Below are 19,553 nucleotides of genomic sequence, written 5' to 3' on the forward strand. Positions count from 1 at the left end.
ATAGTCTACACCATCACAATAAATCCATGTAATATAGTCTACACCATCACAATAAATCCATGTAATATAGTCTACACCATCACAATAAATCCATGTAATATAGTCTACCTACACCTTCACAATAAATCCATGTAATATAGTCTACCTACACCATCACAATAAATCCATGTAATATAGTCTACCTACACCATCACAATAAATCCATGTAATATAGTCTACCTACACCATCACAATAAATCCATGTAATATAGTCTACCTACACCATCACAATAAATCCATGTAATATAGTCTACCTACACCATCACAATAAATCCATGTAATATAGTCTACACCATCACAATAAATCCATGTAATATAGTCTACCTACACCATCACAATAAATCCATGTAATATAGTCTACCTACACCATCACAATAAATCCATGTAATATAGTCTGTCTACACCATCACAATAAATCCATGTAATATAGTCTGTCTACACCATCACAATAAATCCATGTAATATAGTCTGTCTACACCATCACAATAAATCCATGTAATATAGTCTACCTACACCATCACAATAAATCCATGTAATATAGTCTACACCATCACAATAAATCCATGTAATATAGTCTACACCATCACAATAAATCCATGTAATATAGTCTGTCTACACCATCACAATAAATCCATGTAATATAGTCTGTCTACACCATCACAATAAATCCATGTAATATAGTCTACCTCCACCTTCACAATAAATCCATGTAATATAGTCTGTCTACACCATCACAATAAATCCATGTAATATAGTCTACACCATCACAATAAATCCATGTAATATAGTCTGTCTACACCATCACAATAAATCCATGTAATATAGTCTGTCTACACCATCACAATAAATCCATGTAATATAGTCTGTCTACACCATCACAATAAATCCATGTAATATAGTCTACCTACACCATCACAATAAATCCATGTAATATAGTCTACACCATCACAATAAATCCATGTAATATAGTCTACACCTTCACAATAAATCCATGTAATATAGTCTACCTACACCATCACAATAAATCCATGTAATATAGTCTACACCATCACAATAAATCCATGTAATATAGTCTACACCATCACAATAAATCCATGTAATATAGTCTACCTACACCATCACAATAAATCCATGTAATATAGTCTACACCATCACAATAAATCCATGTAATATAGTCTGTCTACACCATCACAATAAATCCATGTAATATAGTCTGTCTACACCATCACAATAAATCCATGTAATATAGTCTACCTACACCATCACAATAAATCCATGTAATATAGTCTACACCATCACAATAAATCCATGTAATATAGTCTACACCATCACAATAAATCCATGTAATATAGTCTGTCTACACCATCACAATAAATCCATGTAATATAGTCTGTCTACACCATCACAATAAATCCATGTAATATAGTCTACCTCCACCTTCACAATAAATCCATGTAATATAGTCTGTCTACACCATCACAATAAATCCATGTAATATAGTCTACACCATCACAATAAATCCATGTAATATAGTCTGTCTACACCATCACAATAAATCCATGTAATATAGTCTGTCTACACCATCACAATAAATCCATGTAATATAGTCTGTCTACACCATCACAATAAATCCATGTAATATAGTCTACCTACACCATCACAATAAATCCATGTAATATAGTCTACACCATCACAATAAATCCATGTAATATAGTCTACACCTTCACAATAAATCCATGTAATATAGTCTACCTACACCATCACAATAAATCCATGTAATATAGTCTACACCATCACAATAAATCCATGTAATATAGTCTACACCATCACAATAAATCCATGTAATATAGTCTACACCATCACAATAAATCCATGTAATATAGTCTACACCATCACAATAAATCCATGTAATATAGTCTACACCATCACAATAAATCCATGTAATATAGCCTACACCATCACAATAAATCCATGTAATATAGTCTACACCTTCACAATAAATCCATGTAATATAGTCTGTCTACACCATCACAATAAATCCATGTAATATAGTCTACCTCCACCTTCACAATAAATCCATGTAATATAGTCTGTCTACACCATCACAATAAATCCATGTAATATAGTCTACACCATCACAATAAATCCATGTAATATAGTCTGTCTACACCATCACAATAAATCCATGTAATATAGTCTGTCTACACCATCACAATAAATCCATGTAATATAGTCTGTCTACACCATCACAATAAATCCATGTAATATAGTCTACCTACACCATCACAATAAATCCATGTAATATAGTCTACACCATCACAATAAATCCATGTAATATAGTCTACACCTTCACAATAAATCCATGTAATATAGTCTACCTACACCATCACAATAAATCCATGTAATATAGTCTACACCATCACAATAAATCCATGTAATATAGTCTACACCATCACAATAAATCCATGTAATATAGTCTACACCATCACAATAAATCCATGTAATATAGTCTACACCATCACAATAAATCCATGTAATATAGTCTGTCTACACCATCACAATAAATCCATGTAATATAGTCTACACCATCACAATAAATCCATGTAATATAGTCTGTCTACACCATCACAATAAATCCATGTAATATAGTCTGTCTACACCATCACAATGAATCCATGTAATATAGTCTGTCTACACCATCACAATAAATCCATGTAATATAGTCTACCTACACCATCACAATAAATCCATGTAATATAGTCTACACCATCACAATAAATCCATGTAATATAGTCTACACCATCACAATAAATCCATGTAATATAGCCTACATCATCACAATAAATCCATGTAATATAGTCTACACCATCACAATAAATCCATGTAATATAGTCTGTCTACACCATCACAATAAATCCATGTAATATAGTCTACACCATCACAATAAATCCATGTAATATAGTCTACACCATCACAATAAATCCATGTAATATAGTCTACACCATCACAATAAATCCATGTAATATAGTCTACACCATCACAATAAATCCATGTAATATAGTCTGTCTACACCATCACAATAAATCCATGTAATATAGTCTACACCATCACAATAAATCCATGTAATATAGCCTACACCTTCACAATAAATCCATGTAATATAGTCTACACCATCACAATAAATCCATGTAATATAGTCTGTCTACACCATCACAATAAATCCATGTAATATAGTCTGTCTACACCATCACAATGAATCCATGTAATATAGTCTGTCTACACCATCACAATAAATCCATGTAATATAGTCTACCTACACCATCACAATAAATCCATGTAATATAGTCTACACCATCACAATAAATCCATGTAATATAGTCTACACCATCACAATAAATCCATGTAATATAGCCTACATCATCACAATAAATCCATGTAATATAGTCTACACCATCACAATAAATCCATGTAATATAGTCTGTCTACACCATCACAATAAATCCATGTAATATAGTCTACACCATCACAATAAATCCATGTAATATAGTCTACACCATCACAATAAATCCATGTAATATAGTCTACACCATCACAATAAATCCATGTAATATAGTCTACACCATCACAATAAATCCATGTAATATAGTCTGTCTACACCATCACAATAAATCCATGTAATATAGTCTACACCATCACAATAAATCCATGTAATATAGTCTACCTACACCATCACAATAAATCCATGTAATATAGTCTACACCATCACAATAAATCCATGTAATATAGTCTACACCATCACAATAAATCCATGTAATATAGTCTACACCATCACAATAAATCCATGTAATATAGTCTGTCTACACCATCACAATAAATCCATGTAATATAGTCTACACCATCACAATAAATCCATGTAATATAGTCTACACCATCACAATAAATCCATGTAATATAGTCTACACCATCACAATAAATCCATGTAATATAGTCTGTCTACACCATCACAATAAATCCATGTAATATAGTCTACACCATCACAATAAATCCATGTAATATAGTCTGTCTACACCATCACAATAAATCCATGTAATATAGTCTGTCTACACCATCACAATGAATCCATGTAATATAGTCTGTCTACACCATCACAATAAATCCATGTAATATAGTCTACCTACACCATCACAATAAATCCATGTAATATAGTCTACACCATCACAATAAATCCATGTAATATAGTCTACACCATCACAATAAATCCATGTAATATAGCCTACATCATCACAATAAATCCATGTAATATAGTCTACACCATCACAATAAATCCATGTAATATAGTCTGTCTACACCATCACAATAAATCCATGTAATATAGTCTACACCATCACAATAAATCCATGTAATATAGTCTACACCATCACAATAAATCCATGTAATATAGTCTACACCATCACAATAAATCCATGTAATATAGTCTACACCATCACAATAAATCCATGTAATATAGTCTGTCTACACCATCACAATAAATCCATGTAATATAGTCTACACCATCACAATAAATCCATGTAATATAGCCTACATCATCACAATAAATCCATGTAATATAGTCTACACCATCACAATAAATCCATGTAATATAGTCTGTCTACACCATCACAATAAATCCATGTAATATAGTCTACACCATCACAATAAATCCATGTAATATAGTCTACACCATCACAATAAATCCATGTAATATAGTCTACACCATCACAATAAATCCATGTAATATAGTCTACACCATCACAATAAATCCATGTAATATAGTCTACCTACACCATCACAATAAATCCATGTAATATAGTCTACCTACACCATCACAATAAATCCATGTAATATAGTCTACACCATCACAATAAATCCATGTAATATAGTCTACACCATCACAATAAATCCATGTAATATAGTCTACACCATCACAATAAATCCATGTAATATAGTCTACCTACACCATCACAATAAATCCATGTAATATAGTCTACCTATACCATCACAATAAATCCATGTAATATAGTCTACCTACACCATCACAATAAATCCATGTAATATAGTCTACACCATCACAATAAATCCATGTAATATAGTCTACCTACACCATCACAATTAATCCATGTAATATAGTCTACCTACACCATCACAATAAATCCATGTAATATAGTCAACCTACACTATCACAATAAATCCATGTAATATAGTCTACACCATCACAATAAATCCATGTAATATAGTCTACCTACACCTTCACAATAAATCCATGTAATATAGTCTACACCATCACAATAAATCCATGTAATATAGTCTACCTACACCATCACAATAAATCCATGTAATATAGTCTACCTACACCATCACAATAAATCCATGTAATATAGTCTACCTACACCATCACAATAAATCCATGTAATATAGTCTACCTACACCATCACAATAAATCCATGTAATATAGTCTACACCATCACAATAAATCCATGTAATATAGTCTACCTACACCATCACAATAAATCCATGTTATATAGTCTACCTACACCATCACAATAAATCCATGTAATATAGTCTACACCATCACAATAAATCCATGTAATATAGTCTACCTACACCATCACAATAAATCCATGTAATATAGTCTACACCATCACAATAAATCCATGTAATATAGTCTACCTACACCATCACAATAAATCCATGTAATATAGTCTACACCATCACAATAAATCCATGTAATATAGTCTACCTACACCATCACAATAAATCCATGTAATATAGTCTACACCATCACAATAAATCCATATAATATAGTCTACCTACACCATCACAATACATCCATGTAATATAGTCTACACCATCACAATAAATCCATATAATATAGTCTACCTACACCATCACAATACATCCATGTAATATAGTCTACATCTTCACAATAAATCCATTATTTATTTTAGACAGGTCTAAAGAAACATGATATGAAGAAAATGTTCTCCCCCCCCCCCCCCCCCAGTGATCTCACCAAAGTTCTCCCCCCCCTCTCCCTCCCCCCCAGTGATCTCACCAAAGTTCCCCCCCCCCCCCTCTCCCTCCCTCACAGTGATCTCACCAAAGTTCTCCCCCCCCTTCCCCCTCCCCACTCAGTGATCTCACCAAAGTTCTCCCCCCCCCACTCAGTGATCTCACCAAAGTTCTCTCCCCCCCTCTCCCTCCCCCCCAGTGATCTCACCAAAGTTCTCCCCCCCTTCCCCCCCCCCCACTCAGTGATCTCACCAAAGTTCTCCTCCCCCCCTCTCCCTCCCCCCCAGTGATCTCACCAAAGTTCCCCCCCCCCCTCTCCCTCCCTCACAGTGATCTCACCAAAGTTCTCCCCCCCCTTCCCCCTCCCCACTCAGTGATCTCACCAAAGTTCTCTCCCCCCACTCAGTGATCTCACCCAAGTCCCCCCCCCCAGTGATCTCACCAAAGTTCTCTCCTCCCCAGATGTCCATGTGAGTGTCGTACTGCCCCAGGTGGTTGAACCAGCTCTTGTCCATCACAAAGATCCCTCCTGCAATCACTGGAGTTCTGTAGCAGAGAACACAGGAGGACAGACTATCTGATACACACAGAGGACAGACTATCTGATACACACAGGAGGACAGACTGTCTGATACACACGGGAGGACAGACTGTCTGATACACCCAGGAGGACAGACTGTCTGATACACCCAGGAGGACAGACTATCTGATACACACAGGAGGACAGACTGTCTGATACACACATATTGAGACTGGTGTTTTGTGGGTACTATTTAATGAAGCTGCCAGTTGAGGACTTGTGAGGCGTCTTGCTCAGTTGTACACTGGGGCCTCCCACTCCTCTTTCTATTCTGGTTAGAGCCAGTTTGTGCTGTTCCCTGAAGGAAGTAGTACACAGCGTTGTACGAGATCTTCAGTTTCTTGGCAATTTCTCGCATGGAATAGCCTTCATTTCTCAGAACAAGAATATACTGACGAGTTTCAGAAGAAAGTCATTTGTTTCTGGTCATTTTGAGCCTGTAATCGAACCCACAAATGCTGATGCTCCAGATACTCAACTAGTCTACAGAAGGCCGTTTTATTGCTCCTTTAATCAGAACAACCGTTTTCAGCTGTGCTAACATAATTAACAAAAGGGTTTTCTAATGATCAATTAACCTTTCAAAATTATAAACTTGGATTAGCTAACACAACGTGTCATTGGAACACAGGAGTTGATGGTACTATGGAAAGAAGTGTTAAATGCCATATTGAACTTGTGATTCTAAGATATTTTACTGGCCCATACAGGAGAGACAAAGGAGGAAAAGTAGAACTACTGTAATTACCTGATAGGCAGAGTGGGGACCACCACAATATAACTACTGTAATTACCTGATAGGCAGAGTGGGGACCACCACAATATAACTACTGTAATTACCTGATAGGCAGAGTGGGGACCACCACAATATAACAACTGTAATTACCTGATAGGCAGAGTGGGGACCACCACAATATAACTACTGTAATTACCTGATAGGCAGAGTGGGGACCACCACAATATAACTACTGTAATTTCCTGATAGGCAGAGTGGGGACCACCACAATATAACTACTGTAATTACCTGATAGGCAGAGTGGGGACCACCACAATATAACTACTGTAATTACCTGATAGGCAGAGTGGGGACCACCACAATATAACTACTGTAATTACCTGATAGGCAGAGTGGGGACCACCACAATATAACTACTGTAATTACCTGATAGGCAGAGTGGGGACCACCACAATATAACTACTGTAATTTCCTGATAGGCAGAGTGGGGACCACCACAATATAACTACTGTAATTACCTGATAGGCAGAGTGGGGACCACCACAATATAACTACTGTAATTACCTGATAGGCAGAGTGGGGACCACCACAATATAACTACTGTAATTACCTGATAGGCAGAGTGGGGACCACCACAATATAACTACTGTAATTTCCTGATAGGCAGAGTGGGGACCACCACAATATAACTACTGTAATTACCTGATAGGCAGAGTGGGGACCACCACAATATAACTACTGTAATTACCTGATAGGCAGAGTGGGGACCACCACAATATAACTACTGTAATTACCTGATAGGCAGAGTGGGGACCACCACAATATAACTACTGTAATTACCTGATAGGCAGAGTGGGGACCACCACAATATAACTACTGTAATTTCCTGATAGGCAGAGTGGGGACCACCACAATATAACTACTGTAATTACCTGATAGGCAGAGTGGGGACCACCACAATATAACTACTGTAATTACCTGATAGGCAGAGTGGGGACCACCACAATATAACTACTGTAATTACCTGATAGGCAGAGTGGGGACCACCACAATATAACTACTGTAATTACCTGATAGGCAGAGTGGGGACCACCACAATATAACTACTGTAATTACCTGATAGGCAGAGTGGGGACCACCACAATATAACTACTGTAATTACCTGATAGGCAGAGTGGGGACCACCACAATATAACTACTGTAATTTCCTGATAGGCAGAGTGGGGACTACCACAATATAACTACTGTAATTTCCTGATAGGCAGAGTGGGGACCACCACAATATAACTACTGTAATTACCTGATAGGCAGAGTGGGGACCAATACAATATAACTACTGTAATTACCGGATAGGCAGAGTGGGGACCACCACAATATAACTACTGTAATTACCTGATAGGCAGAGTGGGGACCACCACAATATAACTACTGTAATTACCTGATAGGCAGAGTGGGGACCACCACAATATAACTACTGTAATTACCTGATAGGCAGAGTGGGGACCACCACAATATAACTACTGTAATTACCTGATAGGCAGAGTGGGGACCACCACAATATAACTACTGTAATTACCTGATAGGCAGAGTGGGGACCACCACAATATAACTACTGTAATTACCTGATAGGCAGAGTGGGGACCACCACAATATAACTACTGTAATTTCCTGATAGGCAGAGTGGGGACCACCACAATATAACTACTGTAATTACCTGATAGGCAGAGTGGGGACCACCACAATATAACTACTGTAATTACCTGATAGGCAGAGTGGGGACCACCACAATATAACTACTGTAATTACCTGATAGGCAGAGTGGGGACCACCACAATATAACTACTGTAATTATCTGATAGGCAGAGTGGGGACCAATACAATATAACTACTGTAATTACCTGATAGGCAGAGTGGGGACCACCACAATATAACTACTGTAATTACCTGATAGGCAGAGTGGGGACCACCACAATATAACTACTGTAATTACCTGATAGGCAGAGTGGGGACCACCACAATATAACTACTGTAATTACCTGATAGGCAGAGTAGGATCATTCCTGGACATCTTCTGTTCGATGGGAATCTGTTCCCATTTAAAGTGTAAACTCCAGTCAAACCCTGAGAGAAAAGAGAGAGAGAAAAGTTATGAGATGGCAAGTGAAAGTGACTGCTGTGCGTGGCTGTGTTTACGAGGACAGGTGACTGCTGTGCGTGGCTGTGTTTACGAGGATAGGTGACTGCTGTGCTTGGCTGTGTTTACGAGGACAGGTGACTGCTGTGCGTGGCTGTGTTTACGAGGATAGGTGACTGCTGTGCTTGGCTGTGTTTACGAAGATAGGTGACTGCTGTGCGTGGCTGTGTTTACGAGGATAGGTGACTGCTGTGCGTGGCTGTGTTTACGAGGATAGGTGACTGCTGTGCGTGGCTGTGTTTACGAGGATAGTACCCACAGGTTAGAGGTTGTGTTCTGAGTACTGACCTCCCCTCAAGTCAGCTGAAGCTGCCAAGTAGGCAAAGTTATCCAGGCTGATAACATCGATGATGGGGCTGACAACCCGGGTATGATCCTGGGAAGAGGAGAGAGAGACAGGGACACAGGGCACGGTCACACATAATGGCGAAGGTGCATAAAGATGGCGGCCCGTGTCCTCACCACAAACACCTCATCAGCAGCTTGCCCCCGTGTCCTCACCACAAACACCTCATCAGCAGCTTGCCCCCGTGTCCTCACCACAAACACCTCATCAGCAGCTTGCCCCCGTGTCCTCACCACAAACACCTCATCAGCAGCTTGCCCCCGTGTCCTCACCACAAACACCTCATCAGCAGATTGCCCCCGTGTCCTCACCACAAACACCTCATCAGCAGATTGCCCCCGTGTCCTCACCACAAACGCCTCATCAGCAGCTGATGGTGGCAGAGAGACACTTCTCACGGTCACACATAATGGCGAAGGTGCATAAAGATGGCGGCCCCCGTGTCCTCACCACAAACGCCTCATCAGCAGCTGATGGTGCATAAAGACGGCGGCCCCCATGTCCTCACCACAAACGCCTCGTTTGCCATTTCATAATGGCGAAGGTGCATAAAGATGGCGGCCCCCGTGTCCTCACCACAAACGCCTCATCAGCAGCTGAAGGTGCATAAAGATGGCGGCCCCCGTGTCCTCACCACAAACGCCTCGTTTGCTACGTTTGCCGTATTGTACATTTCTCTCCGTTCCTCTTTTTAAAATGTTTAAATCAGCATTAGTACAGTATACATGATCCCAGTTCTAGCTCCTAGACGGAGTCCATTTGAGAAAAAAACCCTCAAAAGTAGACTGTGCTGATTGACTGGCACATTGAACCATGTCACATGCCGTAGTTTAACCACTCTGTGGGCAGTGCTCAAAACGATGACGTCATATCTGAACGTCTTTATGCACGTTTTCCGTTACATACAGTTTGACTTTATTTAGGCCGTCATAGAGGGGGAGATGACAGAATAAATAAATAAATATATATATATATATATTTTTTTATTTCACCTTGTCACGAATATCACCGAGGGTGACTCACCTTCTTGTTCGGGTGGCGCTCGGCTGTCGTCGTCGCCGGTCTACTAGCTGCCACCGATTCTTTGTTCTGTGTTCGTTTGGTTTTGTCTAATTGGTTTCACCTGTTCATTGTTTGGTTGTTAGGGTGGGGTTATTTAAGTTTGTTTAGCCCGCTTCTGTTTGTGCAGGCTTGTTCTTCTGTGTTTGTGAGAGTGGTTAGTGTTTTGTTGGGTTTTCTCGCTGTCCTGCTATTTTACCTAAGGGTACTATATTGTTTTTATAGTTACCCCTGTGTTGGGTAATACTATTTTGTTCCTTTGATTTTGGACATTAAAGCGTGTTTTTTCCCACATCCTTTGCTCTCTGCGCCTGACTCCACACCCATTCACTCATTGAGCGTTACACACCTTTATTTAAACTGGTAGGCAAGTTGAGAACACCTTTATTTAACCAGGTAGGCTAGTTGAGACCAAGTTCTCATTTACAACTGTGACCTGGCCAAGATAAAGCGTAGCTTTATGAGTGGTTCTGCAGGTGGTGACCACAGACCACTTCTCAGTTCCTATGCTTCCTGGCTGATGTTTTGGTCACTTTTGAATGCTGGCGGTGCTTTCACTCTAGTGGTAGCATGAGACGGAGTCTACAACCCACACAAGTGGCTCAGGTAGTGCAGCTCATCCAGGATGGCACATCAATGCGAGCTGTGGCAAGAAGGTTTGCTGTGTCTGTCAGCGTAGTGTCCAGAGCATGGAGGCGCTACCAGGATACAGGCCAGTACATCAGGAGACGTGGAGGAGGCCGTAGGAGGGCAACAACCCAGCAGCAGGACCACTATTTCCGCCTTTGTGCAAGGAGGAGCAGGAGGAACACTGCCAGAGCCCTGCAAAATGACCTCCAGCAACGCTCAATGAGTGAATGGGTGTGGAGTCAGGCGCAGAGAGCAAAGGATGTGGGAAAAAACACGCTTTAATGTCCAAAATCAAAGGAACAAAATAGTATTTACCCAACACAGGGGTAACTATAAAGTGTGTGTTTGGGAGTGTGTGTGTGTGAGTGTGTGTTTGGGAGTGTGTGTTTGGGAGTGTGTGTTTGTGTGAGTGTGTTTGGGAGTGTGTGTTTGTGTGAGTGTGTTTGGGAGTGTGTGTTTGGGAGTGTGTGTTTGTTTGATTGTGAGTGTGTGTTTGTGAGTGTGTGTGTGTGTTTGGGAGTGTGTGTTTGGGAGTGTGTGTTTGGGAGTGTGAGAGTGTGTGTTTGTGAGTGTGTGTTTGGGAGTGTGTGTTTGGGAGTGTGTGTTTGCGGGTGGTGTGTTTGTGAGTGTGTGTTTGTGAGTCTGTGTTTGTGAGTCAGCGTGTGTGTGTGTATCTTACGAAGGATTAGCTTTACAAAGAGAAAATCAAACAGACTGTTTCCAATTAGAGCCCTGACTGCTTCCCCAAGGGCTCCCTATTCCCTATATAGTGCACTACTTTAGACCAGAGCCCTATTCCCTATATAGTGCACTACTTTAGACCAGAGCCCTATTCCCTATATAGTGCACTACTTTAGACCAGGCCCATAGGGCGCCATTTGGGATGCAGTCCTTGTTCTTTGCATAGAGAGATTGAACCCAGTGTGAACTCTGTGGTGTTGGTTCAGGTAGTTAAGCAATGCAGAGGAGAGGATAGGAGAGGAGATGAGAGGAGAGGATGAGAGGAGAGGAGAGGAGAGGAGAAGAGGGGAGAAGAGGGGAGAAGAGAGGAGAGGTGGAGAGAGGAGAGGAGAAGAGAGGAGAGGAGAGGTGGAGAGAGGAAAGGAGAAGAGAGAGGAGAGGAGAGGATTGGAGAAGAGAGGAGAAGAGGGGAGAGGAGAGGTGGAGAGAGGAAAGGAGAAGAGAGAGGAGAGGAGAGGAGTGGAGAGGAGAGGAGAAGAGGGGAGAGGAGAGGTGGAGAGAGGAGAGGAGAAGAGGGGAGAGGAGAGGTGGAGAGAGGAAAGGAGAAGAGAGAGGTGAGGATTGGAGAAGAGAGGAGAAGAGGGGAGAGGAGAGGTGGAGAGAGGAAAGGAGAAGAGGGGAGAGGAGAGGAAAGGAGAAGAGAGAGGAGAAGGAGGGGTGGAGAGAGGAGAGGAGAAGAGGGTAGAGGAGAGGAGAGGTGGAGAGAGGAAAGGAGAAGAGGGGAGAGGAGAGGAGTGGAGAGGAAAGGAGAAGAGGGGAGAGGAGAGGAGTGGAGAGGAAAGGAGAAGAGAGAGAGGAGAAGGAGGGGTGGGGAGAAGAGAGCATGAAACAGCACTTAGCCAGCATTGTGAAGAGCCCCTCTCAACAGCTTGAAACAATATTCATTTTATAGGGCTATTTAATGATCACTCTGATCTCTCAAAGCAAGAGGACACTTCCAAATGGATATCAATAATGTCATAATCTCTCTCTCTCTCTCGCTCTCTCTTTCTCCCATCTCTTTCTTTCTCCCTCCCTCTCCCTTTCTCCCCCTCTCCCCCCTCTCTTTCTCTCTCCCTCCCCCTCTTTTTCTCTCCCTCTCCCTTTCTCCCCATCTCTTTCTCCCTCTCTCCCCCCTCTCTTTCTCTCCCCCATCTCTTTCTCCACCCCTCTTCCTTTCTCCCTCTCTCCCCCCTCTCTTTCTCCCCCTCTCCCCCCTCTCTTTCTCCCCCCCACTCTTTCTCCCTCTCTCCCCCATCTCTTTCTCTCTCCCTCGCTCTTTGTCCCTCTCTCCCCCCCTCTCCCTCTCTCTCTCTACCCCCCCTCTTCCTATATGCATTTCTCCTTAGTTTTCCTTCCATCATCACGGTGTAATGTCACATTCAGCCCCAGCACAGCTCTGTATTCAGAGGCATATGCAGGAGAGAAGGGACAGTCACAGTCCTCTGTCGGACCTAAAGGTCGTTATCGTGTTTGTTTTTCTGAACCCTGTGTCACATTCCTCCAGCCATTCCTCTCTGGGTGATGTGATGCCAGAGATAGAGGCCTGATGTTGTCCCCAGACTGACTGCAAAGAGAGGAGGACCGTGGTTATCTCTGGCGCTCTGAAACATGTCTGGAGGGAAGGAGGAAGTTCATTGAGTCCCAGATGCCCCGTAGCAGAGAAGTGATGTGAAAGACTGAATGATAATGATATGTTGGTGTAGAATCTGATGGGATGTACTGGGAGATTACACAGATCCCCACAAAGAATTACAAAACAAAACCCAATTTTGATAAACTCCCATATCTACTGGGTGAAATATCACAGGGTGCCATCACAGCAGCAAGATTTGTGACCTGTTGACACAAAAGGGCTTTTTTTTTCCTTCAGTTTTGTTTATTATCCATTTCACTTGCTTCGGCAATAAAGCCCCCTTAAATTGGAAATTGAAATTGAGAGGTGTTGAGGTAGGGAGTGATAGAGAGAGAGGTGTTGAGGTGGGGAGTGATGGAGAGAGAGAGGTGTTGAGGTGGGGAGTGATGGAGAGAGAGAGGTGTTGAGGTGGGGAGTGAGGGAGAGAGGAAGGGAGAGAGAGAGGTGTTGAGGTGGGGAGTGATAGAGAGAGAGGTGTTGGGGTGGGGAGGGAGGGGGAGAGAGAGGTGTTGAGGTGGGGAGGGAGAGAGAGAGAGAGGTGTTGGGGAGGGAGAGAGAGAGAGAGGTGTTGAGGTGGGGAGGGAGGGAGAGAGAGGTGTTGGGGTGGGGAGGGAGGGAGGGAGAACTGTGTTGGGGTGGGGAGGGAGGGAGGGTGAACTGTGTTGGGGTGGGGAGGGAGGGAGGGAGAAATGTGTTGGGGTGGGGAGGGAGGGAGGGAGAACTGTGTTGGGGTGGGGAGGGAAGGGAAGGAGGGAGAACTGTGTTGGGGTGGGGAGGGAAGGAGGGAGAACTGTGTTGGGGTGGGGAGGGAGGGAGAAGAGAAGTGTTATGGGAGCAGCTGTGAAGGTCAGAACAGTGAAGCCTCTCTGGAGAGAACAGGACATAGAGCCAGGCACAACACAGCCAGGCCAGGAGTGACTGATGAGGGTCTCTTTACAAAAAGCAAGTCACTCCCTCACAGGGATGTGAATATGTGTATGAGGGAGGGAGGGAGAGAGAGAGAGAGAGAGAGAGAGGGAGAGAGGGAGAGAGGGAGAGAGAGAGAGAGAGAGAGAGAGAGAGAGAGAGAGAGAGAGAGAGAGAGAGAGAGAGAGAGAGAGAGAGAGAGAGAGAAAAGAAGAGAGAGAGAGAGAGAGAGAGAGAGAGAGAGAAAAGAAGAGAAAGACAGAGGGCCATGCTACCACCTGTTATATGCTGAGAGATGATTGTGTGTCTAATTTAAGAGTGTGACTGACAGACGATGGAGTGTACCAGCTTGACCCTTCATGGGCAGGAGCCATCACTGTGTGTGTGTGTGTGTGTGTGTGTGTGTACCTCTTTGACCCTCTGTATCATGGGCTGAAGCCAGTCAGTGTTGACCTCACAGTGGCTGTCCAGGAAGGTCAGGATTGGGGCGGAGGCAGCTCCCGCCCCTCGTACCCGGGACCGGATCAGACCTGGGAGGAACACAGACAATATCACCAAGGGGAAACACCAAGAAAGGAAGCAGCTAACCAGTCAGACACTGGAGACAGGGGAGGGGACAGGGGGGCTGGAGGAGAGGGGCGGGGGGGGGGGGGGGGGGGGCAGGGGGGCTGGAAGAGAGGGACAGGGGGGTGGTGTGATTCAGTAGTGTGAGGCAGTCAGAACGGCCCAGAGGGCAAGAGCCTCTCCTGATTCAGTAGTGTGAGGCAGTCAGAACGGCCCAGAGGGCAAGAGCCTCTCCTGATTCGGTAGTGTGAGGCAGTCAGAACGGCCCAGAGGGCAGGAGCCTCTCCTGATTCTGTAGTGTGAGGCAGTCAGAACGGCCCAGAGGGCAGGAGCCTCTCCTGATTCTGTAGTGTGAGGCAGTCAGAACGGCCCAGAGGGCAGGAGCCTCTCCTGATTCTGTAGTGTGAGGCAGTCAGAACGGCCCAGAGGGCAGGAGCCTCTCCTGATTCTGTAGTGTGAGGCAGTCAGAACGGCCCAGAGGGCAGGAGCCTCTCCTGATTCTGTAGTGTGAGGCAGTCAGAACGGCCCAGAGGGCAGGAGCCTCTCCTGATTCTGTAGTGTGAGGCAGTCAGAACGGCCCATAGGGTAGGAGCCTCTCCTGATTCTGTAGTGTGAGGCAGTCAGAACGGCCCAGAGGGCAGGAGCCTCTCCTGATTCTGTAGTGTGAGGCAGTCAGAACGGCCCATAGGGTAGGAGCCTCTCCTGATTCTGTAGTGTGAGGCAGCCAGAACGGCCCAGAGGGCAGGAGCCTCTCCTGATTCTGTAGTGTGAGGCAGTCAGAACGGCCCAGAGGGCAGGAGCCTCTCCTGATTCAGTAGTGTGAGGCAAACCTCTAAGACAAGCTGAATGCCTTCTCGCTTCCAGCCAAACAACACTGAACCAGATGTGAGAAGCCCTGCTGTCCCAAACGACTGTGTGATCTCGCTCTCCGATGTGAATAAGACTCTTAGCAAGGCCACTCTGCCTGACGGAATAACAGGACACGTTCTCAGAGCGCTGACCAGCTGGCAAGAGTTCTTCACAGACATTTTGAACATCTTGTCCCAGTCTGTATTCCCAAGGATCTCCTTCCAGAGAGACATTAGGGACTGTAACATAGGGACTGTATTAGGGACTGTAATATACTCTACTCCACGGAATCATGGCTCTCTTGGGATATAGGACATGAGGTAACCTGTAGCCAAGAAAGCAACTGAACTAAACTCACTTCCGTCATCATGAAGTGCTTAGAGAGACTAGTCAAGGACCATATCACCTCCACCCTACCTGACACCCTAGACCCACTCCAATTTGCTTACCGCCCAAATAGGTCCACAGACGATGCAATCTCAACCACACTGCACACTGCCCTAACCCATCTGGACCACAGGAATACCTATGTAAGAATGCTGTTCATTGACTACAGCTCAGCATTCAGCACCATAGTGCCCTCAAAGCTCATCAATAATCTTGAGCCGCCTTGAGCAACTGGGTCCTGGACTTCCTGACGGGCTGCCCTGTCCTTTAGCAGACTCTCTGATCCAGATCCACTAAAGTAGTGAGTCATTTAACAGACTCTCTGATCCAGAGCCACTACAGTAGTGAGTCATTTAGCAGACTCTCTGATCCAGAGCCACTACAGTAGTGAGTCATTTAACAGACTCTCTGATCCAGAGCCACTACAGTAGTGAGTCATTTAGCAGACTCTCTGATCCAGAGCCACTACAGTAGTGAGTCATTTAACAGACTCTCTGATCCAGAGCCACTTATAGTAGTGAGTCATTTAACAGACTCTCTGATCCAGAGCCACTTCAGTAGTGAGTCATTTAACAGACTCTCTGATCCAGAGCCACTACAGTAGTGAGTCATTTAGCAGACTCTCTGATCCAGAGCCACTAGAGTAGTGAGTCATTTAGCAGACTCTCTGATCCAGAGCCACTTCAGTAGTGAGTCATTTAGCAGACTCTCTGATCCAGAGCCACTACAATAGTGAGTCATTTAACAGACTCTCAGATCCAGAGCCACTACAGTAGTGAGTCATTTAACAGACTCTCTGATCCAGAGCCACTAAAGTAGTGAGTCATTTAACAGACTCTCTGATCCAGAGCCACTACAGTAGTGAGTCATTTAGCAGACTCTCTGATCCAGAGCCACTACAGTAGTGAGTCATTTAACAGACTCTCTGATCCAGAGCCACTTATAGTAGTGAGTCATTTAACAGACTCTCTGATCCAGAGCCACTTCAGTAGTGAGTCATTTAACAGACTCTCTGATCCAGAGCCACTACAGTAGTGAGTCATTTAGCAGACTCTCTGATCCAGAGCCACTACAGTAGTGAGTCATTTAGCAGACTCTCTGATCCAGAGCCACTTCAGTAGTGAGTCATTTAGCAGACTATCTGATCCAGAGCCACTACAGTAGTGAGTCATTTAACAGACTCTCTGATCCAGAGCCACTACAGTAGTGAGTCATTTAACAGACTCTCTTATCCAGAGCCACTACAGTAGTGAGTCATTTAGCAGACTCTCTGATCCAGAGCCACTAGAGTAGTGAGTCATTTAACAGACTCTCTTATCCAGAGCCACTAGAGTAGTGAGTCATTTAGCAGACCCTCTGATCCAGAGCCACTACAGTAGTGAGTCATTTAACAGACTCTCTGATCCAGAGCCACTACAGTAGTGAGTCATTTAGCAGACTCTCTGATCCAGAGCCACTACAGTAGTGAGTCATTTAACAGACTCTCTGATCCAGAGCCACTACAGTAGTGAGTCATTTAGCAGACTCTCTGATCCAGAGCCACTACAGTAGTGAGTCATGATCCAGTGAGTCATTTAATTGGAACTCTAGGGGCGGTATTTCATTTTTGGATAAAAAACGTTCCCGTTTTAAGCGCGATATTTTGTCACGACAAGATGCTCGACTATGCATATAAGTGACAGCTTTGGATAGAAAACACTCTGACGTTTCCAAAACTGCAAAGATATTGTCTGTGAGTGCCACAGAACTGATGCTACAGGCGAAACCAAGATGAAATGTCAAACAGGAAGTGCCCCAGATTTTGACGGCGCTGTGTTCCAATGTCTCCTTATATGGCTGTGAATGTGCCACGAATGAGCTTAGGCTTTCTGTCGTTTCCCCATAGTGTCGACAGCATTGTGACGTATTTGTAGGCATATCATTGGAAGACTGACCATTTTACACTACATCTACCAGGTGGTCGCTTGGTGTCCTCCGTCGCAATTATTGCGTAATCTCCAGCTGCATGTATTTTTCCGTTTGCTTCCGAGGAGAAACCCAACTGCCACGAATGATTTATCATCGAATAGATATGTGAAAAACACCTTGAGGATTGATTCTAAACAACGTTTGCCATGTTTCTGTCGATATTATGGAGTTAATTTGGTAAAAAGTTCGCCGTTGTAGTGACTGCATTTTCAGATTTTTTTCTTAGCCAAACGTGATGAACAAAACGGAGCGATTTCTCCTACACAAATAATATTTTTGGAAAAAATGAACATTTGCTATCTAACTGAGAGTCTCGTCATTGAAAACATCCGAAGTTCTTCAAAGGTAAATTATTTTATTTGAATGCTTTTCTTGTTTTTGTGAAAATGTTGCCTGCTGAATGCTAGGCTTAATGCTATGCTAGGCTATCAATACTCTTACACAAATGCTTGTGTAGCTTTGGTTGAAAAGCATATTTTGAAAATCTGAGATGACAGTGTTGTTAACAAAAGGCTAAGCTTGTGAGCTAATATATAAGCTTGTGAGTGAATATATTTATTTCATTTCATTTGCGATTTTCATGAATAGTTAACGTTGCGTTATGGTAATGAGCTTGAGGCTATGATTACGCTCCCGGATACGGGATTGATAGTCGCAAGAAGTTTTAACAGACATTTTTACATCGATTTTTTTATTTTGTACTTTTGAATGACACTTATTTGTGTCATTCAAAAGTTATTTATTTACAAACACACTTTCTTCACAAATGTCAATTGATTTAATTTGACACTCACCCTCTCGGCGGCCGTTCCTCAGGCAGCGTACTTTGGGGATCTGGGAGAGCAGCTGGCAGTCCTCAGCTGGAACCAGAGAGGATGTCTCGTTACACAC

General features: G+C 43.1%; 1 protein-coding gene across 1 annotated transcript in view; it reads right to left on the reverse strand.

Annotated features, from left to right (window-relative positions):
- The window catches only part of LOC139374402 (polypeptide N-acetylgalactosaminyltransferase 16-like), a 74,888-nt gene that overhangs the window by 30,438 nt on the left and 24,897 nt on the right, over positions 1-19,553 (reverse strand). The window contains exons 5-9 of the mRNA XM_071115452.1: positions 19,457-19,522; positions 15,303-15,424; positions 9,886-9,973; positions 9,440-9,524; positions 6,530-6,633 (exon numbers count right to left, since the gene is read on the reverse strand). Of these exons, the coding sequence (XP_070971553.1) occupies positions 6,530-6,633; positions 9,440-9,524; positions 9,886-9,973; positions 15,303-15,424; positions 19,457-19,522 (465 nt within the window). The remainder of the gene's footprint in view (positions 1-6,529; positions 6,634-9,439; positions 9,525-9,885; positions 9,974-15,302; positions 15,425-19,456; positions 19,523-19,553) is intronic.

Source organism: Oncorhynchus clarkii, chromosome 19 (genome assembly GCF_045791955.1).
Source record: "Oncorhynchus clarkii lewisi isolate Uvic-CL-2024 chromosome 19, UVic_Ocla_1.0, whole genome shotgun sequence".
Classification (NCBI taxonomy): domain Eukaryota; kingdom Metazoa; phylum Chordata; class Actinopteri; order Salmoniformes; family Salmonidae; genus Oncorhynchus; species Oncorhynchus clarkii.